This window comes from Desmodus rotundus, chromosome 3, assembly GCF_022682495.2.
Source record: "Desmodus rotundus isolate HL8 chromosome 3, HLdesRot8A.1, whole genome shotgun sequence".
NCBI lineage: Eukaryota > Metazoa > Chordata > Mammalia > Chiroptera > Phyllostomidae > Desmodus > Desmodus rotundus.
Window position 1 is genome coordinate 150,448,301 of NC_071389.1, and position 24,140 is coordinate 150,472,440.

At 53.0% G+C, this 24,140-nt stretch overlaps 1 protein-coding gene across 6 annotated transcripts; it reads left to right on the forward strand.

The window, feature by feature from the left end:
• Nucleotides 1-2,218: 2,218 nt before the first annotated feature.
• Nucleotides 2,219-22,907, forward strand: ZNF385A (zinc finger protein 385A). Of its 6 annotated transcripts, XM_045184349.3 has the most exons (9): nucleotides 7,426-7,528; nucleotides 7,651-7,798; nucleotides 8,608-8,744; nucleotides 16,475-16,585; nucleotides 18,216-18,378; nucleotides 20,310-20,552; nucleotides 20,920-21,089; nucleotides 21,317-21,412; nucleotides 21,559-22,907. In XM_045184349.3, exons 3-9 carry the CDS (start codon nucleotides 8,658-8,660, stop codon nucleotides 21,787-21,789), a joined length of 1,101 nt encoding a protein of 366 aa, XP_045040284.1. In that variant the 5' UTR covers nucleotides 7,426-7,528; nucleotides 7,651-7,798; nucleotides 8,608-8,657; the 3' UTR covers nucleotides 21,790-22,907. The 6 variants fall into 6 exon arrangements, with proteins under 6 accessions (XP_024431364.1, XP_045040283.1, XP_045040284.1 ...); XM_024575596.3 differs by lacking the exons at nucleotides 7,426-7,528; nucleotides 7,651-7,798 and adding an exon at nucleotides 2,219-2,301; XM_045184348.1 differs by lacking the exon at nucleotides 7,651-7,798 and having other exon boundaries at nucleotides 7,421-7,528.
• Nucleotides 22,908-24,140: the final 1,233 nt, after the last annotated feature.

Genomic DNA, 24,140 nt, shown 5'->3' on the forward strand with positions numbered 1-24,140 from the left:
GAAAGGACTTCTTAGGCTCAGAAATACTGCAGATGTAACCTAGCACCAGCTTCTCTGACCCTGAACAGTAATTTTCAGGCCCTGGTCTGTTTTTCCCTTCCCTATCTCCCAGCCCCTCCAGAGCATGTCAGCCTCCCATCTTTTGAGACTTGAGTGATCCAGAGGGACATGAGGGTGGGGAGCTAGGAGGCCTGAGCCCTTTCCTTGTCTGTTGGTGGAGATGGAAAGGAGGCCCTCGAAAGGGAGCAGAGCAGCTGGGGGTGCAGGGAGGGGGAGGGGTTCAGGAGAGGCAGCTGGCAGGCAGGAAGCTGATCTGGGGGTCTCAAGTTTCTTGACATCAATTAGAGCAGCCGGCCTGGGCTCATTAGTAGCCCGGGGTGCAGGGCTCATCAATAATGAATTCACCCCACACACTATCCCCCCAGCTGCCTTCAAGGTCACCCCGCCCTCAAGCCAGCTGCCTCCCCTTGGTAAGCTAAGCAGCCCCTTTTGAGACCTTCCTAACTCAGAGTCCCTAGGGCAGTGTGGGAGGGTGGTAAAAGGCTTGAGGGCAAAGGGGTCTGTGTACTAGCCAGCCACACCTGGTTTGTTCTAGGAGTCCACCCAGGAGGAAAAAGAATGGGAAGAGGCATGGAGGAGTGTATGCGTGGGGGTGGGTAACAAGGTCTGGGGAGAAGCAGGCTTTGTGATGCTAGGGTTGGATGGTATGGTTGTAGGTCAGATCTGGAGCAAGTGAACCTCCTTTAATGGGCTCAGAGACCCCACATTTTCCCCTAAGGCCAGGCTTGAACAGCAAGGCCACAGTACCCTAAGATCTCTGGGCCTCTGGATCAGAACAAGACCAATGCATTGGCAATCCCAGCATTCTCTTGCCCTTGAGCTGGAGCATCTCGGCAGGTGCAGAAAGATCTTTTCTTCAAACCCACCAGATCAGTGAGGTGAGGACAAGACACTGGTGAGGCCCAGAAACAGGAAATTGAACTTCCTGTACCTTAATTAGCCATCTAGTCCCAACTTCCCTGCAGAACCCAGGAATGTTAGTCCCCAGGACCCTTCCCTTCCTAATGTTCTAAGATTCCAGTCCTGCCACCTTTCCACTGACCTCTTCCTTCCTGCCACCACCCTCCCTAAATTTTAAGTGTTCTGTTTCCCAGTCACACCTCCCTTCTGTCTAGGGTTGGCCTGATGCTGGCTGATTGGAGCTCTGGGAGGGCCGGCCTCCTGCCACCCTCCCTCTTGGGACAGGTACAGACAGGTCCAGGCTATACAGTAGCTGCATCTTCCCCAGACACCTCGAAGACTCCCAGACTCCAGGCTTATGCTGGTGTCCTAGTTGCCTGCCTCCTGCCAAGTCCCTTTGTTGGTCCTTAGAATATGTCCAGGGTCCTGTACTCTGCCTCCCCCCGACATTCTCCCCACCCCTACATTCTGTCCTATCTTCTACCTCACTGAAAACCTCCCACCAGTCCTCTTCAAGTTCACTTTAGTGGGGAGTACCCTGGGTTCAGACCCTAGATAGTTACTCCTGTCCCTACCCCAATCTATGTCATCTCTACAAATCTGAACCTCAGTTCTGGATCATCTGTCATCTTCTGGCTGCCCTAATGCTCTCAGTTGCAAGCTTCTAGCTACACCTTTTTTGATCCATTGATTACATTCTCTTCACTCAGACCTTCTCTAAGGACCTAGGCATTTGGACCCCAGCCATAGATCAACTTGGTAACCATTTCCAACCCCACATTTAACCTAAGACCTAGCCCCCAGACATCCTGTTCTAAAGTGACAAACTAAGACCCAGACATTCTCTTTACCCCACCCCCCACTCAACCGGTCACTTTGGAGAGAGGATCGAGGTGACCCACCCTGCCCAGGGTCCATCCCTCCCCAGAGTACTTAGGCATCCTCCCCCCCATACCCGCCCATGACCAGACTTCCCGCCCTCAGACTCAGCCCTTCCCAGGAACCCGGGCAACTTAGTTTCCATCACCTCACACCGTCTTCCAGATGTCTTGTTTCCTGGCCCTGGCTGCAATGACACAGTAAATCCAGGAGACCCAGGGGCAGCGAATAGAAAAGAAAGCAGGAAAGAGAGAGGAGCCGCCAGGACGCCCCCTCACGGAGCCCTGGGTGCCCGGGTCCCCCCTCCCCTCTTCACCTGCTGCGGGCTCCGCCCCCGCTCCGCCTAGACCGGCCTCTGCTCCTCCCCCGACTCCTCCCCCTGTACCCCCAGCCCGGCCAGAACGGCCCCCGGGACAGAACGACGCGGAGCCCCGGGCGCCTGGGTCCCCAGCATGATCCTCGGTGAGTGGGCTCTGCAGCTCCAGGCTCCAGGCTCCTGGGTCCCTCTCAGTAGGTCACCCCCCCTCCCCGACCCTCCCCGGCACCGCGGTGACTGCGGCCGCCCGTCAGCTACCGGTTCCCCCTCCCCCCTCATCTGGCTCCACATCTGGGGTCTCCTCTTCCCCTCTTCCCTTCTTCCCCAAGCTACCGCTTCTCCCGGTAATCGGTAATCTAGCGAGTGGTAAAGGGTCAGACAGAGCTGAGTGAGACCCCCTCCCCATAATAAGAATATTGCGTATTCATGAGGCTCATGAATATTATATGACCGTCTACGAGAAGCTGGGGGAAGGGGCTGGTCCTGGCTTGGTGGAGTTTTGAGGGGAAGGTTCTGACCTGTCTCCCCCCACCCTTAGCGCTGGCACTCCGACATCCTTCTGGGCCCAGGATAAGAGGGAAAGGAGGAAGTAGGGGGCGGGCTGGGGGAGAAGATGGTGGGTGTAGCTTCGAGGTGTGTGTGGTGGGAGGTGGGAACCTGAATGCTGGAGATTAGGGGGAAGAAGAGGTGGGAAACTGTCCATCCCAGGGCCCCTGCGGTTCAGATCCTGTCTCCGCAGCCATCCTGCCCCAACACGCCAGGACCTGCCCCTCTCTTCCCCTGCTCTGGCTGCCTGGGCCCTTCCTTCCTGGCCTCCTTCTTCCTTCTTACCCCTACCCCACCCCCATGTCTGCCTGGTGTAGGGGAGGGGGGACCAGGAGAGGAAGGGGCAACAGAGAGAGTAAGGATGGGGGAGGGGAACTCCCCCGAGGCTCTGACAGCCCTTCAGCCACAGCCACCCCATCCTCATGACCTACATCGAGAGGGAACCCCGGGTGGAGGAGGAGAAGGACAAATGAGCTGTGTGCTAGACTCATCAGCTGGGTTCCAGGCCCCTGCCTCCAAATAGTCCCAAGGCCTGTTCTTTCCTCTGACCTCTGACATCTGCCCTGACTAGGTCAGTTTCTGGACTCTGTTTATGGTGGGAGCCCCACTAACCAGGCCCAGACACCTGTGGTCCCCCCCCCCACTTACTGGGGACACCTGGCTCCAAGCCACTGCCTCAGGGTTTGCTGGCTCCTGCCTCAGCCCTCTGCTGTTTGCATCCTTAGCTCTTTTTCTTTTCTTCTTTCATTTGACCCCTGTTGACTTCCCACTGTCATTATCCCCTTCTTCTAATCTTCCTCCACCTCTTTCCCCCTCCTGCATCTCCTCACTCTCTCACCACTTCCCGTCTGACCTTCTCCACCTGGCACTCTAACATAGCTATTAAATAAATGAAGGAATAGAGTCATGACTGACGGGTTGCCTGCCTCTTTCCCAAGGGTATTTCTAGCAGGAAGGAGACTCCCACCCATGTGGGTGTGAAGACTACCCAAGAGTGACCCTCAACCAACACAACTTGGACTCAGGTCCCCAGAGCACAGGCTCCACATTCCTCCAACCTGTGCAAGCCTTGTACCATAGCCCCACCCTGGGCATGGGCCCCACCCTAGGCATGAGGCCCAGGGGCAGCATCATGCTTGTCCAGAACAGGCCAGTGTGAGCCATACTCCCCCTGGTCAATAGGACCTAAAGAGGACCTCAGGGGCCTGCTCAGACCAGACCAAGATCCCACCACAGAAAGAATACCTGGATCACCACCAATTGGACCTCTACCACATCTCCCTGGAGCACACTCTGATTAACTCCCTCCTTGTGCCCAACCCCAGAGGGGTAGGAAGCCTGGTGGTCCAGGCCCATACATCTTAGCTCTCTTTGAGGAAAGAAGGGGAGAAGGAAGAAACTGCCAGCTTGGAGTCAGGCCCCACCCTCAGGACCCATACTAAGGTTTTCACGTTCTGAATGCCGAGGTCTACTGAGTCTAGGTCCATCATGGCCATGCCCAGCAGACAAGGCCCAGCCTGCCTGTGGGCACAGTTTTAAGGTGGTGGTTCTGGGCTCAGGTTCCCTGTTCCAGGTTATTCTCACTGTCCTCTCCAGCTGGGCCCCTAGTGTGGGGAAGGAGGAGCCTTTGAAAGAAGCCCTTTCCTGACAGATTTTGAGGATGTCCCAGGGTGTTTTTTTCTCTTCCCTTCCTGGACACCATCTCCCTTTGGCCCTGCCCCCCCACCCCACCCACATCCACCACAGGGTTATTAGGGATGATGTTTTGAGTAGTTGTTCATAATCATCCTCTTGTTACTTTCATCTTTGACTTCAAAGCCTTTCCAGCCCTCGGCCTACCTTTTGCCAAGATGGGGGAAATTGAGGCTGAAGGAGACCTGTACATGGATATGCTCAAGAAGGCAACACCCAGGGTTTCAAGACTCTCCCCTCAATCCCCAATATTAGACATTTCTGGGGAGGTAGAAGAGGCCTGAAGAGGAAGAGAGATGGATTAGAGAAGAGATCCCAGTCCAGACTCCAGTCCAATTTCTCCCTCAGCCCCTGAGTCTAATTCCTCATGCTTTTCACCACCTTGGGCCCTAAGAAAACTTGCAACTAAGCAACTCTAATGCTGATACCTCTGTCTATTTTGAATGTTATCCTGGATCATTTTCCAGACCAACACTAACCCACAGCCCTACCTTAACACCTTTCCTGGCTCTTGTTCCTACCTGAACTGGGCCACTCCCTGCGCCAGCTCATGGCAGACACTCCCATTCTTTACCATGAGGGCTTGAAGCCTCAGACCCAACCTAAGACAGCCAAAGGGCTGGGACTCCTACCAGGCCAGAATTTCTGGGAAAGAAAAAGACCAGACCCCAGTGGGAAGGAGTCAGCTGTAGCTTGGTGCTGGAGAGGAAACCTGAGCAGGATCAAAGTGCCTAGGTCAAGCTAGGGCCCTAGAAATGGACAGATGGACATCCATCCAAGGGTCTGAGAGTTTACTCCTCCAAAGTTCATTGGGAACTGTCTTTCATAAAGCATTTGGCAGTTCCCCACAGAGCTGGGTGGGGCTGTATCTGTTGGAGGTAATTACTCTAATGAGCTACCCTCTGGAGTGACCTGCCCCAGCCAGGCCCCAGTTCCTCCCTGCCCTGCCCTGCCCTGCCTGCCTGCCTGCGCAAGATGGCATGCACACACACACGCACACACACTCCAGTTTGCTCTCTACCCACTCTTCCAAACCTGCCTGAAGCCCTCACCTAGCCAAATAACAGAAACCCTGAATTTCCTACTTCATTTCCTGTTTTGCCAGTCCTTACTATATTCCTGCCCTTTCCCCCCCTCCCATCCCTAGTCTACCCAGAAATGTGTAGTGCTTGAAAGCTCTGTATCTGGAGCCAGACACCCAGGTTCAAATCCCTCACTAGCTGTGTGACCTGAGTTAACTAACTCCCCCTCTCTGAGCTGATTGTCATCATCTGTAAGATAAAGATTAATTTATTCAGCAAACGCTTATTTATTGAGCTCCCCTGTGGCATGCCAGCACTTTACATGGATTTGTTCAATCCTTTCAACAACTCCATGAGACAGGTACTGTTGCTCTCATTTAACAAATGAGAAATGAGACTGAGAGAGTCTGAGAAACTAGCTAGTCACCCAGCTAATGAGCTGGGCTCCATCTGCAGGGAGACTGTGTATGTAAAGTGCCTGGCATATAGTGGCAACTATATCCCTCAAAAAGTTGCAACTATTGTTATTCTCAGAAAAGGTGTGGGGGAGGGAACAGAGTCTTGGACTACCTGAAACCAAGAGCCCTGCTTCTGTCCTTTTGTCCTATAAGCTGCCATCTGCCCCTCTGCCCACCTTGCTTCCTTCCCTCACTCCATCCTCATTTCACCCCTTCCCTTCCTCCCACCTCCCCCACCCCTGAAGGCTCTTGTCAGTGGAAAAGATGAGTTGCTGGCTGCAGGAAACTGAGTGGCTGCTACCTGGTTTCCTCCAGTCACAGGAATGCATGGAACTTGCTCTCTCCTTTCTCTCCTTGAATAAGATGGAAGCCTGTGCTCCGATCTTTGCTTCTGAGTCCGACTGGAGTCCTTTGAGGTTACGTAACAAAGAAAGAATTTGCTACAGGGTGCAATAGATCTTGATTTAAATCACAGCTCTAATACTTATAAGCTGTGTGTCATCGGTCAAGTTTTCAACTTCTCTGATCCTCAGTTTCCTCACATGTCAAATGGAAAAAATAGTATCAGCTATCTCCACAAAATTGTCAGTACCTCGGAGAGTCAATGTGATAATACTCAACTCCGGAAAGGGTCAAGGAGCTGAGCTGCTGTCTCTGGTGCTCTGGGGCGGGGCAAGTGCCAAGCCCAAACCAGCTGCTTAGGGTGGCTGCTGGGTGCCTGGGACTCTGGGAGTGCTCAGGTTTCTCTCACCATTCCTGATGCCACCCGGGGCTCGTTAAGGCTGCCCTGGTCTTGTGTGCCAGGCAGGCGGGGGTAGGGTGCAGAGAAAAGAAGCTATGAGGGGACAGACCAGAAATGGGAGATGGTTGAACTACCCCATCAGTCTGTCTGTCCCTGTCTGTCTCTCCCTGTCTTGCTCTGTTTTCTGTCCATTGATCTTTCTACCCCAGTCTCTAGCTCTGTGTCCAGCTTTTCAGCAGTGTCCCTGTTTTTCTCTTTCATTTCACTCTCTTCCATCTCCCCATTGTTCTGTATCCTTTTCTCTCTATGTCTATGTCCCCCTTTCTCACTTATTCCTGCTTCTACCTGTCTTTTCCATTCCCTCTTACTCTTATCTTCCCGTCTCTCTCTCTCTCCCTCCTCTCCTTCTACCCCGCCCCTACTCCGAGGGAAGGGACACAGGGTGTACAAAAAAAAAAGAGGGAATGGACACAGGGTGTACAGACCCCTAGATGCCCAAGAGCCAAAGCCAAGCATCCTGCCTTTTTCTTCAACCTCTAGACTCCTGGAGCCCACTCGCACAGGCCTGACCCTTTCTGACTCAGGCACCATGGCTACCCAGTCCTAGCAGTGGGTGCAAGAGACAGACCCCTCCAGACCTTTCTGGACCAGCTCCCTGCCCCCAGCTGTGCCTGAGTCCTCCCCACCCCCTCCCTCTCTCCTCCGATTCCCCTAATCCCTGCTCCCCCGCCCTCCCCTCTGCCCCACTTTTGCAGGACTCTGATTGGCTGATTCTACTGACTGGACTGGGGGGGTTGCTGGCAAGGGAGAGGGCAGGGGGCAGAACCAAGAGAAGGGGACACTGTCAGGCCCAGGCCCCTGGGGGGCCGGGGCCAGGCCACTGCCTGGGGGCAGCAGGCACCAGAAACTAAAGGTATGAAAAGGGGCACACTTTATGGAGGGAGCAAGAAAGGATCTGGGGGGCCCTCTGCCCCAGTAAGGTCAAGGGAGGACGAGGCCAAGCTTGCAGCCTCCTGGGTTTGCCTTTGTATCTAGGAACCCCTGTTGCTAGCAGGGACTTGCTGGAGCAGTGAAAGGCTGCCAGAGTTCCCCAACTGGTGGACTGGGAGGTCGAAGAAGGAAGACGGGACAGTGGAAGCCCAGCGGGGTCCTGAGGGTCTTTGGGCCACCCCTTTGGAGCCTGGTGGGTCTCCTCCCATGGCTCTGGAGGGAGGAGAAGAAGGTTTGAGTGGGGAGGGGCGTAGTGGAGTAGCTGGTGTGGACTTTCATTTCCCCTTTGGGTCAGACCAAGGCATTCCCCTCCCAGAAGCCGGGTTGTAGTTCCTCCTACAGAGCTGGAGCTGAACACTCCCGGTTAGACAGAGAGGCATGGGGGAAGACAGGAAGGTTGGGAGAGGGGCTCTAAAGGGGCCCCAGGCAGTCCACTTGCCAGAGCAAATGCCACTAACCTACTAGCCACCCCCCAGTTGTTGAAAGTTAATTAAGAATTATGATTGTGACAAACTCATAACTCTTTGGGGAGCCTGAAAGATTCTGTAGCCCTCCTACAAATATAGGCCTCAATATTCCCTTCTGGGCGGTGGAATGAATCACCCATCTGGCTATTCTCCTTGGGGTGAAACCTAGCTTTTGGGATTCCCTGGGGGGAAACAAAACCAGAAGAAGGGAGTGGCCAGGGGCTCAGGGTTCCCAAGTCCTGCTGGTGCAGCAGGCAGTCTACAGAAGTCTGTGCTCTTCCTGGGTCTGTTTAATGCCTAATGGTCTTGGAGGAGGGAGGCTATAGAAAGGGGAAGTGAAAACAACCCAGAAGGGAAGGACTGGTCTGCACCCTCCCCCAGACCCACAGGGCACCGCTCCACTGCTCCGGAGCTAGCAAGCAGGGGAAGTGTGTGTGCAGGGGGTCATACTTCTGAGTGTGGGGGCTCCAGTTGGGGAGTGGGAGATACAGGCTTCTATCTTCCTGCCTCACATAATGTTTTCTCTGCCCTTCAGGCAGCCTGAGCCGGGCAGGGCCCCTTCCTCTGCTACGGCAACCCCCCATCATGCAGCCCCCGCTGGACCTCAAGCAAATCCTGCCTTTCCCACTGGAGCCAGCCCCCACCCTGGGCCTCTTTAGCAACTACAGCACTGTGAGTAGCAGCCTGCCAGCCTTCTCCACCCTTCTGTAACCTCAGCTTTCCCTCGGACCCACCCTTTCCCTCTCTGCCTCTTCCCCTTGTATCTAATTCCTTATCTCTTTTTAGAATCCCATATCCCTTCTAGTCGGTTATAAGTATTGTTGGCTATCTGGTATATTATTAAAATAACAATAATAGCTAATATTTGCTGAGGTCTTGCTATGGGTTAGATATTTTGCTAGGTGTTTCATATGATTCATCTCATCCAGTCCACCATCTAGAGAAGTATGGAGACCTAGATTGGCAGCAGTGACCACGGGAAAGTGGGAGGGGTTATAGGATATCCAGAAAGGGAATAAGCAGGGGCAAGCATGCCTATTTTTAAGTTCCAGCTCTCTGAAGTCCATAGCTGGGGGTAGGGTCAGCAGGGTTGGTCTTGGAGAGCTGGTAAAGTCGTCTAGATTTAAAACAATATGAAATGGAGAGCCATTATCCATCCTTGAGCAGAAGAGTGACTTGGTAAGAGCAGTGTTTAAGGAAGGTGAGTGGAGCAGCTGGATGGAAGGAAGCAGAGGCTGGAGGAGAGTGGCCAATTAGGAGGCTGTTCCAGCAATGTGGGCCTACAGGGAAGCTTAGAGTACCAGACTAGCAGGTGTTTAGTGACAGTGGCAATGTGAGTAGAGAGGAAGAGAGATGGGCAAGGTATTTCCAAGGAAAAATTGACAGACCATGGTGACCAACCAGTTTTTGAGGGTTGGGGAGAAGAGAGAGGATTAGTCAAGGACAACTCCAGGGTTTAGGTCTCTGTGATTGGGTGGGATACATCACCTTGACAGGAGTAGAGGGTTGGAGGAGGAAGCTAACCCAGCATGAGGCTGCTGAATTCTCTTTAGAACATGGTGAGTTGGTGTACCAGTGGAACATTGAGCAGACAGAATTTGGGGCCTGGAGACTGGGCTAGAGCTGAAGTTTGGAGGAAGTCAGCCTTATTCAACTCACATAACCCACCATCAAACCATATTCAGCTACAAACATGTATTGAACAGCATAATCAATAAATATATATTTTTAGAAAAAACATGTATTGAACATCAACTATACACCAGGCACCGTGGTAGATGTATCCATACACGCTCTCATTTAATATTCACCACAACCCAACAAGGCAGACATTATTCCTCTAAGTTGACACAGTATGTGCCTAAGGTATGGTTTGAACCTGAAGCCTGTGACTCCAAATAGATTTCTCTTAATACCACAGTTGCTTCCTCTACCAGGAGTGTCAAACTCATTTCACCAGGGGCCACATCAGCCTTGTGGTCACCTTCGAAGGGCTGAATGTAATTTTAGGACTGTATAAATGTAACTACTCCTTAACAGTTAAGTGAGAGCTCAGCGCTGCCGCCAGGTAGAAACAAGGTGGAGGGCCAGATTCGGCCCGCGGGCCTTGTGTTTGCCACCTGTGCTCTAAACTCTTCCTGGAGAATCCAAACCATTATTTGCATTGCACTTTTAAGTTTACAAAGTATTTTTCATATCGCAATTTTGATAGCAACCCCATGGGGTAGCTGTGATTTTATCCTCATTTTACAGATGAGAAAAATGTGTACTTACTATAAGAAAGGTACTGCTCTAGATATGATGGAGACATGAGGGTGAATGTGACATGGTCCAGTCTTGAAGGAGCTTATACTCAGGGGAAAAATATGGACATGTGTGCAGTGATCTGCAATGCAGACCAAAGGAAGAGTTAATAAATATTGGGAAACAGACAATAACAATGATTCAGGTGAACAAAAAAAATTTTATTTTGAGCACCTACTATATGCTGGGGGCTGTACCTGGTGTCAAGGACACAAAATTCAGTTCACACCCTTGGGGAACTCACAGTGTAGTAGAAAAAACAACAAGTTAACAGTTACCCTACAGTGTGAGAAGAGCTGTGTCAGAGGCGTTTAGCTTATATGGAAGCCCAAGAGGGTGTCAAGAAAGACCTGCTGGGATCAACCTGCGCTGAATCGAATATGCAGCAGGCAACATATACTATGGGCCTTGAAGAATTAGTAGTAAGATTTTAAAAGGAGCCTTAGAGAACATTCCAGACAGAAGCAAATAGCATGAACAAGGTCTAGAAAGGAGATCTTGAGAACCTGCAATTGATGGGGCATAACTAGAGCAGAAGGTGCTGGGGATATTTTCCCTCATCTAAATACCTGATTCACATTTATCATCAAGTCTCCAATCATTTCCCCCATTTTATAGACAAGGAAATAATGATCCAGAGAGGTTAAATGACTTGCCCAAGGTCACAAAGCTATTTAGTGATTCCCCTGGATAATCCAGGGCTTCTGACTCCCTGAGGGTTCAGAGGTCCACTGCCTCTGCTGGGGAGGGAGGACTAGCAATTTAAAGTCATGAGTGTGGGTAAGCTTGGAGAATGTAGCAAGGTCTTGAGCAGTACTAACTTTGGCATCTGACTGGTAGGATTTGAATTGATGTTATAAAAGTACTGGCTGTGTAGCCTTAGGCAAATTACTTAACCACACTGAACCTAGTTTTACCAGCTGTAAAATAAAATAGTAATAGTACCAGCTCACAAGGTTGTGAGAATCATACTACATAATCATAATGCCTAGCACAAAGTGAGTGTTCAGTTAGTGTTAGCTGCTATCATTATTATGTTATTGCTATTATTTTTATTTAAGGACGGATCAGAGAGAAAAAGATAGTATGGCCAAGGCCTCAGCCTTGGGGAATAAGCAGAATTAGATAGTGGGAACAGGAGGAGGCTTCAGCAAAGGAAATGGAGGAACCACTGGAGGGGGTGGGGACAGAACCAGGTTTCTGTAGAGTTGGAGAAGCCAAGGGAGAGAGTGTGGTGGGCTGCGTCAACAGTGTCAAATTCTGCTGGGGAACAAGGACTGCAGAAAAGCTGCAGACAGGCCTTTGGCAGTACTGTGCAGCAGTTAAGAACATGGCTTTGGAGTCAGGCTGCCCAGGTTTAAATTCAAATCCCAGTTCAGCCACTTCCCAGTTTATGACCTTGAGCAAATTATTTAACCTCAGTTCCCTCATCTATAAAATAAAGATAATAATAGTACTTAGAATAGTGGTCGTTAAAATTAAATTAGATAATCCACACAGAGTTTAGTACAGAGGCTGGCACGTTCCAAGAGCTCAATGAACATTAGGTGGTGGTAGTATTGTTATTATTTATGGCAGAGTCTCTCCCTCCCTGCGCTAAGACCTCCTCCAGATCGCTCTCCTAACTGGGCAGTTACTACCCCTTTAACTCCTCCCTGCATTATGTGTCCCTCTGCCCTTGGACATCCCTCACAATCTCCCAAAGACAGCCTCTCTCAACCTACACCCAGTCCCCTGCTTCACTCATCTCTCTGCCCTAGGTGGAATGGGAGGTGGTGAGATCCAGAGATAACAGAGGTAATTCTAGAACCTGCCCAGAGGGGATGAAGAGATGTCTAGGGGAGTGGGCTGCTCTGCCCTCCTGCCCCTATCATCCCCCATTACTGTCCCCACTCAACCGCCAGAGGGCAGCAAGTGCACGAAGCATAAATTCTTAGGGAACCTGGTTCTCCAGCAGGTGGCGGGCGAGGAAAGGAGGTAGGAAGAGGTTAGGAACATTATTTCCAGCCTGAGGTCGGTTCTTCCCTGCTGGGCGGCCGCAGCTCCAAACGTTCAGAGTAGTCACTGAGAGAGCACTGCCTGACACCTAGCTACCTACTCGGTTTCCCATCCCTAGTAGAGAAAGTGGCGTGTAAAAGGGCACAGGGCCCATATGCAGAGGGAGCAGGGGAAGGGTCGTCTGGGGACTCAGAAGAGAGGCTGTCAGCAAAGGAGAGAGGGTCAGAAAGGAAGGGATGAAAGAAAGGAAAATGTCCGAGATAGAGAAACAGGGTCGTCCATAGGATTGGTGGGTACACTAGATCCAGCAAGGGTCCCCAGCTGAGAAAAGCCGAGGCCGTCTGGTCAATGCCCCATCTCCAGGCCGAGCGGCCCCTCGCACCATGACTAGGTCTTCCCTGGAACAAGTGTCTGGACGTGGACTCTCCCTCCTCTTTTCGCCCTAGTCCCTCTCTCTACCCCTTAGACTCCTTATGCCCATACCCGCCCTCGGCCCGCCCTCGGCCCCGCCTCCTGGGCGGGTCCGGTCCCAGCCGGCACCACCTCCCCTTCTCCGGGCGGCCCGACCGCACAGCCCCGAGCCACCCGGGCAACGAGAGCGGCTTCCCTGGCCTCCCTGGCCTGGCCAGGCTCGAGGCCCCCGCCCGGGTCCGCCACCTCAGGCCATGGAGCCGCGGCCCCCGGGGTCCCGCAGGGTAAGCCACCCGTTCCTTCCTCTCTCCCTGGCTCCCGCTGCTGCCGCAGCGCCCCCCACCCCCACCCCATCCCCGCCCGCCCCTGCGGGCTGACTACCTCTCTTTTCGCTGGTCCTCGGGTTATCTGGCCCATCCCCCACGACCGGCGCGGCCCCATCCAATCTCTGGATCCCAGCTGGCGCCCTCAGACTGCTGCCACCATACCTGGATACCCCAGACTCTGCTTCCCAGATCCTTGGAGTACCCCAAATCTTCAGACATCCCATCAGGTCCTACACCTACCCTGAAATCACCGTGCAGCTCAGATCCTTCATAGCCAGCCCTGACCCCATCCCAGCCTCTCCTTCCCAGCATCCCTCCCCCACCAGCTTCCACCTGCTCTTTAGACACCCCCTAGCTCCCTCTCTTTCCTATTTCTATCTGCCCTGTCCCTCAGGTCTCATCACTAAGATTCCACCCCCTTCCCTTTTCGCCTGTATTTTGGGGGATGGGGAAGTGGGGTGTTCAAACAAGGGGCAGCAGGTACCATCAGATAAAGGGCAATGGAAGGAAATATAATCATAGCCCCCCCCTCGGTGTTCCTGATCTGGTTTCCCCCTTCCCTCCCCCTTGCCCTTCCTGATTCATTATGCCCCAGCTTCAGGGAGCAATTCCCCTTCATGTCTGCTGTTGGAGGGCCCGTGGAAGGGGACCATTTGGTGGACCTTTATCGGCAGTTCCTAGGCCAAAATCCCAGGGAAGGGGCTCTGGAGTGGAATGGGCTCTGGGAGGTGTTAGCCTTCTCCCTCCCCAGAGAGCCCTCATCTAGGTCACCAGGGCCTCTTGACCTTGGCCTGAAGCAGCACTTCAGTAGCTCACATTCCACCTGCGCAGGGATTGGGCCAGGAGCCCTCACTTCAGCCCGGTGTCTTCTCAGTTCCTGGAGGAGAGGGTGGGAAGGACCCACCTGACTGGGCTGATGCCCTCTTCCCTACCTACCCCCACCCCTAGCTGGTATTTATGGGCTTAAATCTGAGGAGGGGGTTGTGTAAGAGAAGAGGTTATAACCCTGGAGGAAGGACACAAGTAGGGCAGGGACCATTCTCAGGGGATGGATGTTAGGATGGTCAGCCCACAAGTCATCCTCAGGGCACTGAGTCCTCAGTCACTCAGGGGAGCAGGCTGGGGTGATGGGGTGGGGCACACACAGAATCAGAAGCCTTTGCTCTCCCCTCTCCATCCCACTACTCTCTCCCTATTATTCTAATCTACTTAGGTTTCCTGGCCCAGATTGGGTTTCTATCTGAGCTGAATTCCATTCCCCACACAGCATGTGAGGAAGCCTAGGGACTGAGGGGAACCCTGGGGCAGAGTTGGGGGGGGTGTCTCTGAATAGAAAGGACCAAAGCCTGGAGACTGAGAGCTGAAAGCAGTCATCTGACTCCTTTTTCTGATTAAAGCTCATCTCCAACTTGTTCTGTCTTTCTTTCTGCCAAACACATCATACATTCACACAGATAAACACACAGCTGAAGATTACACAACCTGGGCATTCATGGTGTCGGCAGAACCCCCGACACAGAAATGTTGATACATAAATGATGTACACACAGCACATGACACTTTTTCACACTCCACCCATGCACAGATTGATCACAGCCTGCCTAGACACACAGACAGACACACCCATTCTTTCCATTTGGCTATCCCTTGAAATAGGTCCTGGGCTTTCAGGGGGTGAAAAGTGAGCCACTGAGAGGGGCTGCTTCCAGCCAAGGGCAGGCCAAGAGAATGACACTTGTCAGTTAGACCAGTTATCTGAACCTGCTCATGGTTCCTCTCTACCACTACCAAATGGGACAACCCTTTTCACAGGATGTTAAAACCCCTTTCCTGACATTGCCCCCAACCAGCCAGTGAGACTACTGGGGAGAGCAGAGGGAAGACAGGATATGTGGGCTTTCCCGATTTGAATCACCTTCCTCCCTTTGCTTCACATTCCTGTCTCTCAACCCGATGTCTCACTTGGAACCATGAAGTCCTAGGCACAGGGAGAGGCTCAGTTAAGGAGCTAAGGACCGCCCCTACTAAGTCCCCAACACTGTTAATTGATTCTTCCACCTGGAAGATAAGATTTCAGCTTTATTTTGGATCCATATTTATGAGAACCAAATGAGACCTGGCTGGTGTAGCTCAGTAGATTGAGCACAGGCTGCAAACCAAAGGATCGCTGGTTCGATTCCCAGTTAGCACATGCCTGGGTTGTGGGCCAGGTCCCCAGTGGGGGCCACGTGAGAGGTAACCACACATTGAGGTTTCTTTCCCTCTCTTTCTCCTTCCCTTCCCCCCTCTCTAAAAATAAATAAATAAAATCTTTTAAAAATATATTAAAAATGGTTAAAATGGTAAACTTTATTTTAAAAAAGAAAAGTCCAGGAGGATCATCCAACCCTCCTCAGCCTCAGCTACATTCCAGGCTCATGCCTCCCTGGCTGCCTAGGGGCCAAAAAGGAGGATGGACAACTGTGCAGGGAGGCATTTTTTATGCCTCTAGGCCCCTGGTTTCATCCCCTGATAGCAGAAGGCCTCAGAGAGAGACTCCGTCCTCTCCCCTCCTCATGTGAACTCTTGGCAGGAGACTGCAAAGACATCTGCTGACCCAGGGTGGGGGCAGAGACTGTTTCTAATCCCGCCAAGCCCCACAGCCCTGCCCCAGACGCCCTGTGATCAGACAGAGAGAGAGTTCAGAAGATCTCTGGGCTGCCTCAGGCCAACCCAGTTTCTTAGGTTCCCCCACTTATTCCCCATTATTTACTAGAACCTACTCTTTCCTGAATTCTTTTACTCCCTCTAGAAACTGTTGCCTTAAAGAGGTTCCGGGAGTGAATATGTTAAGGCAACCTGGAGCCCAGAGATGGGGAAGTTGGAAACATCTGTCTCCTGGGACCAGAAGCCTGGCTTAGTAGACAGTCTTGCCCCAGAGGCAAGGCCAGAAAGGCCTTAACTGAAGGCCCTAGGCTCTGAGGTGCTTTGAGACTTCCTGTCAGTGGGCTTCTGGTGGATCAGCCTAGTTGTAGGAAATAGTTCAAGGTAACAAAGTTGGATCTTCAGGGTATGAAGGACCAAGACAGGAACCCAGGTTCAAGTTCCAGCTCTGCTATTAACTTACGGTGTGACCTTAGGCAAACCACTTCTACTTTCTGTTAAATGGGAGCACTGGGCCTGTCGATCCCTCAGGTCCTTTCTAGTGCTATAAAGATTGGGCTGGGAGGGAATCCGGAAGGACTGAGGCTCAAAGCTCTCAGGCACACTGAGGGATAGGGAGGAGGTTCTGGGACTTTGGTTCAGCCCAGCTGCTACCACTGAGGGGATGATGGACATGGGCTTGTGCTGGAACTCCTGGCTCACCCCAGCCTGCCTCCACAGATGGACCCTGTACAGAAGGCTGTGCTTTCCCACACCTTTGGGGGACCCTTGCTCAAAACCAAGCGGCCCATCATTTCCTGTAATGTCTGTCAGATCCGCTTCAATTCTCAGGTAAGAAACCCAGTCACTCATACACCCAATGGGTGGGGTAGGGGTAGCCAGGGGACCTTGGGGGAGGACATAGGCTAGGAGCTCTGGGTGAGGGGCAGGGATTAAGGGGATACCAGGGGAAGAGCAGGGAATGGGGTACTGTAGGAGGGGCAGGGAATGATAGAAGTCACTTGAAAAGTCCCAGAGATGACTACATTTCAGCATGAAGTACACCAATCTGCTAAGTCTGAGCCCTCCCTCCCTTAGGGACTGGTATATCCTTGGCTCAGTACTTCTTGGAACACAGGTGGCCATCAGCGTCTGGGTAGGAATGTGGCCTCTGGCCCACTGGTCCTTGAGAGCAGAACTGAGGTTATTGGCTCCCTTGTAGAGCCTGTGCCCTCCTTGGCCTGTGCTGAACTCCTCCCCTGGCCCACCCACTTCCCTCTAACCTCATGGCTTCCTCCTCTCTCCACCCTCCTCCCTCCAAATCACACACAAAGCCTGGCACCCACTCCCTTCCATGGAACTTTCCCATGGGGAAGAGCCACCAAGGACTCAGAACCTAGGTACCTGGCCTTCCAGATTTTCTCCCTCCAAGGCTCCCTTGGGACTCCTGTGTGGGTCTGGAGGGTGCTTTGTGAGGTGCCAGTTCTAAGAGCTTTTGGAGAAAAACAGCAGAGCCTTACTCTGCTGAGTAGGGGAAAATAAAGCATGATCTGTTTCTCTACCCAGTCCACATATATACATACCATGCTGCCAGGCTCTGCACAGCACCGCCCCACCCCTGGGCTGTCAATCTTTTTCTGCCTATCCACATCTTCTTTCTACACTATTCCTGACTGGATGACCTTGTAGCTCCTCAGGATTGTACATTCTTAGCATGGGGTGCCTATGGTAGGGAGGGTGGAGCCAGAACCAACCCAGCTTTAGGCCTCCCCTTCACTTCAATCTCAGGCCTCCACCTCTCCCAATCCAAGCTCCACTCACTGGTGGAGGGTGGAAGACCAGAAGGGTGGGGGCCAATGGCAGGCATTCCTCCTCTCTTTTTGCCCTTCCCGTCCCTCCCCAACCAAGCAGTTCTGTTTTGACAGCTGTCTGTACTGCTTTCTCTGTCTCCAGAGCTGGGCATGGGGCCAGGGTCCTCAAGGGTGTCTGTAGAGGCTTCAGGGAAAATGAGACCCAGGGGGCAGTAGTCAGTGTAGAGCTCAGTCATCAGAGCTTCTGGGACTCCCAGACTAAGGGTGGAAGCAGCAAAGGCTGGATCCTGGGACCAGGGGACCAGGGTCTAAAAGGATGCTAACTGGCTTGACTGCTAGACCCCTACCCTTTAGGATTCTGTAGGTGTGGAGTCCTCCCTCACCTCACAACTAGGTGGGAAGCCTGAGTCAGCAACCAGGCCACGGGTGTGGTAGTGGGTGGAACCTGGACTAGGTAGGGATCCAGGTTCCCAAAGGACTCAAATTTGAGAATCTAGTCCAAGCCCCAGGAATAAGCCGGGCTCCTCGGCATGAGGCTTTACATCTCACTGGTGCAGGGACAGATTCACTGGGTCCTGCTGAGACCACCCCAGGACCTAAAAGAGCTCTGTGGGGAGAATTGTCAGATGAAAGGTGATCTGAGTTTCCATTTTCCTCCTCCATCCCTACAGAGCCAGGCTGAGGCACACTATAAGGGTAATCGCCACGCCCGAAGAGTTAAAGGCATTGAGGCTGCCAAGACCCGAGGCAGGGAGCCTGGTGTCCGGGAACCTGGAGACACAGCTCCCCCAGGCAGCACCCCCCCAAATGGGGATGGTGTAACCCCTCGTCCAGGTATGTCTGATTCCCCCATATTCTTCAACTGATTGTACCTCTTCTGTTCTTTCCCCACTTCCCAGAACTCTTCTCTGCTTTCATCTCTCTCTTCCTCAGCCCCCACCTCACCCTCACCCCTACCCAAGGTGAGTCCTGGAACCAAGTACAGTGATACAAAATTTCCATCCTGTCACCCCACCCCTACCCCAGCTCCTTACAACAGAATTCCCACTGCCTGTCCTCCCCACCACCCAGTGACTCAGAAAGGGGCTAGGGTGAGGCCACCTGGCAAACTTCCTCAAGAAAAAGGGAACCATCAAATCCAGTTAGAGGCCCCTTCATCTTGGGAAGAGGGATAGGGGATAGAGTCAGGATATCTGAGGTCCTGCCCAATGGGGCTCCCCTCAGGGAAGACTGAAAGTCCAGGAAACCCAGGCAACTCTCTGCATAATCTTGGGTAGATCATTTGACCTCTCTGGGCCAGAGGTTTTTTTCCTTTAAGATCTTTGAGGTCCTTTCCGGCTTTACAAAAGGCAACTGAGATTCTTTCTCCCTCATGGCTAGTGGCCATCTTCACACATATTCCCAGCCAAGAAACTGGAAAGAAGGAATAGCAAGATAGGAAGATATGAGCCACCTCCAGCCTGGGATTACCACATCAGATGTCAATTATGGCCAATTACAGAGACCCAGCAGCCCACTTTCTCCTTATCCTTGCCTGTCCTTCCTGCCCCACCCTAAACAGAATGAGAACCAATCATCTATACCACCAGCTTGGAAACAGGCCCCCCCAGTCTAGTGCGCGCACACACACACACACACACACACACACACCGTCCCTGGGCAATGCACAGAGAAGGTGGGCAGGTGAGCTGAGTTCTAACTGTGCTCTGGCAGCTCCTTAGCCTAATCATCTTGGGTTAATTTAATAACATCTCAATGAAATAGGGATGATGGTGGTGGTGGTAGATAACATTTCTTCAATAGACTGTTCTAGGTGCTTTATGCATATTACCTCGTTTAGTTCTTATGGTGTCTCTCTAAGGAGTTAATGATACCTGCCCTGCTTTTGTAAGCTATGAAGTCCTATCCGGACTGAGATGTGAGTGTGCTGTCTGGATTGAGATGGAGATAAAAGATGTCAAAATGAGTAAGTGAAATAGAGGGAAATACCACACTATGGACAAGTCAGTGGACACCCACAAGGGTCAGGAGGTCCCCTCTCACCAACTCAGCATCCCCATCACCAGCCTCCTCATAACCCGGAAACTGGATCGGCTGCTGGAGCAAGAATGGGAGCGCTAGAGTTTCCCCTGCACAGTGGCCAGAACCCAGCGCTGAGGCCTAGGGCCTGTGCATCTTTAATCGAGCCATGAATTATAGAGCAGCCCTTATCCCTGTCTCATTCCTCTCTGGTTCTGCTGTTTCTGTTTCCCTTTGCTATGTCTGTGTCTGTCTCTCCCAACTTCTCCTTGGTCATCCTACCTCCGTGCCTTCCTAGAGTTCTATGGCATGCTTCCTTGGGGACTGGCTTGGACTCTGGGAAGGGGCTGGTCAGGCAGGAAGCCCAGGCTAGCTGGCAGACTATTAGAGGGTGAATCCTTGTTCCTTGCCTCTCCCCCTGGCTAGGCTGGCTACCAGCTTCACCCTGAAGAGCATGCCAGTGGGGCTGGACAACCCTCTCACCACCTCTCCCTCCCTTACCCTCACCTCCCACCCCCATCATTCCCAGTTTATGGAGAGTGAGCCAGGCATTTCAGTCAGTCGCACACCCAGCCTTCGGCAGCTGAACCACATCTGGCTCTGGCCCAGCATGAGAGCATACATGTTGTCACAGGGTGGGGACCTGGGCTCTTGCCCTCCAGGAAATGGGGGTGGGTCTCCTCTGCATAAAGAATCTTCTTCAAAAGCCATCTGGGGTGACCCCTATGTTTCTCCCACAACAACAGTTTCCATGGAGAATGGACTGGGTCCAGCCCCAGGATCCCCAGAGAAACAGCCCAGCTCCCCATCCCCTCCCAGTGTTCCGGAGACTGGTCAGGGTACAACTAAGGGTGAAGGGGGGACTCCAGCCCCAGCTTCCCTGCCTGGGGGTAGCAAAGAAGAGGAGGAAAAGGCCAAGCGTCTGCTCTACTGTGCTCTGTGCAAAGTGGCAGTGAATTCCCTGTCCCAGCTTGAGGCGCATAACAAAGGTATGGACTCCTTTACTCCCACCCCCACTCCTCTGTCCTCAGCTCACTTCTGTTCCCTACATCCTAACTCCCCTATTTTCCAATACCCTAGTTCTCTCTAAGACTTGCCTACCAGCTTCTCTCTCTCCCTAATCATCTCCCCATTCCCTAGCCCCTTACTTCCTCAGTTTTCCTCCTTACCTTACTTTCTTTACCTAGGACTCTCCACTGACCCACCCTGTGCTAGGGTAGGAGGATCCCAAGGGGCTTGGAAACTCCCCACTCTTGATGCCTCCCATATTGTAATTGGGAAAGTGGGTATTTGAGATCTAATAGGTCTGGAGAATTTTTCCTTCACTCCTTACCTCCTGCCTTCTGCGGGTTTCAGGTACTAAGCACAAGACAATACTGGAGGCCCGAAGTGGGCTGGGCCCCATCAAAGCTTACCCTAGGCTGGGGCCTACCACTCCTGGGGAGCCAGAGGCCCCTGCCCAGGACCGAACCTTCCACTGTGAGATCTGCAATGTCAAGGTCAACTCGGAGGTCCAACTGAAACAGGTGGGTGAAAGGCCCTTCCCAGGAATTCTGGGGAGTTCCGCCTGCTAAGCAGGAAGGGAGAACAGGGAGTGTGAATGAGGCCTCTTCTACAGGGTCATCATCCCTTGGTTCCACAGAGTGGGCAGGGCCTGGTACTTGGGCTGTGGTTGCCATTTTTATGGGCCTGCCTCCTGGGGATTGCTCTTTTCATGGGGGCTCACAGGCCCCTAACCCACTCACCCCTGCAGCACATTTCCAGCCGGCGGCACCGAGATGGCGTGGCCGGGAAGCCCAACCCGTTACTGAGCCGTCACAAGAAGCCTAGGGGCGCTGCGGAGCTAGCGGTAAGGCCCTGGGCGCTGAAAATTAGACAGTGGGGGAACCAGTACGAGGAGGAGAAAGGAACACGGGCTACCCAGGGTGAGGTGGGGTTTGCAGGACCAAAGAATGACTTCTTCCTCTCTTCCGGCCTCCTCCCCGACCCCTGCAGGGCACGCTGACTTTCTCCAAGGAGCTGCCCAAGTCCCTGGCCGGTGGCCTGCTCCCCAGCCCCCTGGCGGTGGCTGCAGTAATGGCAGCGGCAGCAGGCTCCCCGCTGTCCCTGCGCCCGGCTCCAGCCGCACCTCTTCTCCAGGGGCCGCCGATCACCCACCCCCTGCTCCACCCGGCCCCCGGGCCCATCCGAACGGCGCACGGACCCATCCTCTTCTCCCCCTACTGACCTCTACCCTGAACCCCCTCCCATTCAACGCCCCACCTCCAGCCGGGACCCAGGCCTCCGGGCTCCCAGCCCGCCCCTCCTCCCGGCACTCCCTGAATGATCTCTCTCCTTACCCCCCACCCCGAGGTACGGGGTTCCAGGAAAGGGGAGGGGTAGTGGGGGAGGGGGGCTTCAGAAGGGGGGGAACACCCCAGATCTCAGGGAACCCCGCCCCCTGCCCTTCCCTCTCCCCTAGAAAAGGGGGGGCCGTCTCACCCCGAGCCCCCTTGGAGACACCCCCCCTCCCAAAAGCCATGTCCATCCAGCCCTTCCCCCCAAACCTAGCACAAAACGGGGTTCACAAGCCATGGTCGGGGTCCAGGGGGCAGAAATGGATTTTCTTGGCAATAAGCGGACTCTGGGACTCCAGCCCCCTACCCCAAAATTGAAGCGCTTCCGTGAACACTCCCGTCCTCCACAGGGGGAGGGGAACAGGCGGGATCCCTCATAAGCACTTTGGTTTTACCGCCTGCAACCTCACTGTGCCCGCCCCGCACCATGCTCCTGCCCCAGGTCTAGCTGGGCCCATCGCAGGGGGCAAGCACTTGGAGGCATCTCTGGCACTTGGGTGGGACCAAGTAGATGCCCCTTATAGTCCCTTCCCTCACCTTCTTCCTCCCCAGTCCGGATTCCATTCTTTTCACCAGCACCCATCGCCCAAGGGGTACTGAGGGGGGCAAGGGGTGTCTAGTCAAAGCCCACACCCCCCGCCTCGCCTTCCGCAAAACTGTGAGCAAAAAGCAATAGAAGCCTCACCACCTCCTCCCCTTTCCGCAGGATTCGCAGTCTGTAGCCTCCCCCATCCCAGCTCCTAGACCTCATGGCTGTCCCCTTCCACCAGACACCACAATACAGCTGGGGTGGGGGCGTAACTTCCCCCCACACACACCGGTGATTTCCGTCTTGTCAGCCCTTCCAGCCACTGACCTAGGAGGAGTATGGCCCCCTACTGGCCTTCCCCTCCTCATCAACTCTTTCTGCTTGATAATGTAGCAACAACCCTGGCCCCCGAACCATGTCTTTCCCTTTTCCCTCTCCCTGACAATAAAGTCTGGATTCGTTGCCCTCTGTCCCCCAGACTCAGACTTTCAATCTTTGCCTGCTGTTTGGGGGAGCAGTAACATCAGGATATGAATCTGTATGGTGAGGGAGACAGGCACAGAAGAAAAAGGACCAGAAGAAGGAAGGGGTTAGGAAAACGGAGGTAGGAGGAGGCAAGATCTGAGGCTTGTGCAAAGCTAGCAGAGGCTCCCCATCCCACTCACTCCCACTCACCCCCACTCCGGCCCAGCTCAAGTGTAAACTTGGCCCTGGGGAATCAGTCTGAGCCCAGGTCTCGGATTGCAGCCACGTCTATTGAGAATTCACCACAACTCCACCAGGTGGCGCCAACGACATAAAAAAGGAATCTTCCCCTAGCCTAAGACTCTCCTGTGGTGTGTCTCAGGAGTCTAGCGAGACAGGTCTAGATACAGTCTCGGACAAAGGGAAAAATCAAGGTTTTGGTGCCTCTGGTGGGAAACCCATGCCAGAAACAGGCAAGGCATGAAAAGAAGTAGGGGCAGGGACTGGGAATCTGAGCTCTACACTCTGCTTTGCCCCATATAAATAGTGTCTTTGGGTTAGTATTTCCCTTCTCTGGACCCCAGTTTCCCTATCTGCAAAATGAGCCCATTTGGGTCTCTTAAAAATTTACTGAGACTTCACGTATCCAAGACCAAAAAACTGGGATTGTATTATTTACACATATGCTAGAATACCTTCTCATCTTGTTCCGTAAGTGTTCTGTGAAACAATACAGCACACCCTTCTCTCTTACATAATGGGGGGAGGGGGAGGGGGGGAGAGAGGTCTCCTCTTTATCTGCAGAATTCAGTTCAACCACACTCCCAAAATTAGCCAGTGACGCTCTGACCCCTTCCCTCTAGCACTTCTGGGTGGAAAAAAGGACAAACAAAAAAGGCTAGACCGGAACCCAGAATCACCATGGGATCCTCCTGAGTTGCATCATTGCTCATTTCCCCTTTTCTACCTCCCTCCCAGTCTTCCAAAAGAAAGGAAGAGGGAGGATGATGGCTGTTAAAGAGGAAGGAGAGGGGAATAGGGGTCTCCTGGGTTTGGACTGTGAAGTCTGGGTTCAGACATGAAACCCAACAAGGAGTTTGGGGTTTGTTTCTTTTTGTGTTCAGGTCTTTCTAGCTAAAAAAAAGTCAGAGACTGGATATCCAAATTTCTGGCCCTATAGGAGAGTGAGTGGAGAGAAGCAGGGGCTGGGTCACATGTGGGGAGAGATAGGGGCTAGAAGAAACTGA

What these genes read in the sequence shown, in the direction of transcription:
- ZNF385A (XM_024575596.3), top strand. An exon ending in AGATCCGCTTCAATTCTCAG is followed by an intron (nt 16,586 to 18,215) that starts GTAAGAAACCCA and finishes CCATCCCTACAG; the next exon opens with AGCCAGGCTGAGGCACACTA. An exon ending in GCTTGAGGCGCATAACAAAG is followed by an intron (nt 20,553 to 20,919) that starts GTATGGACTCCT and finishes TGCGGGTTTCAG; the next exon opens with GTACTAAGCACAAGACAATA.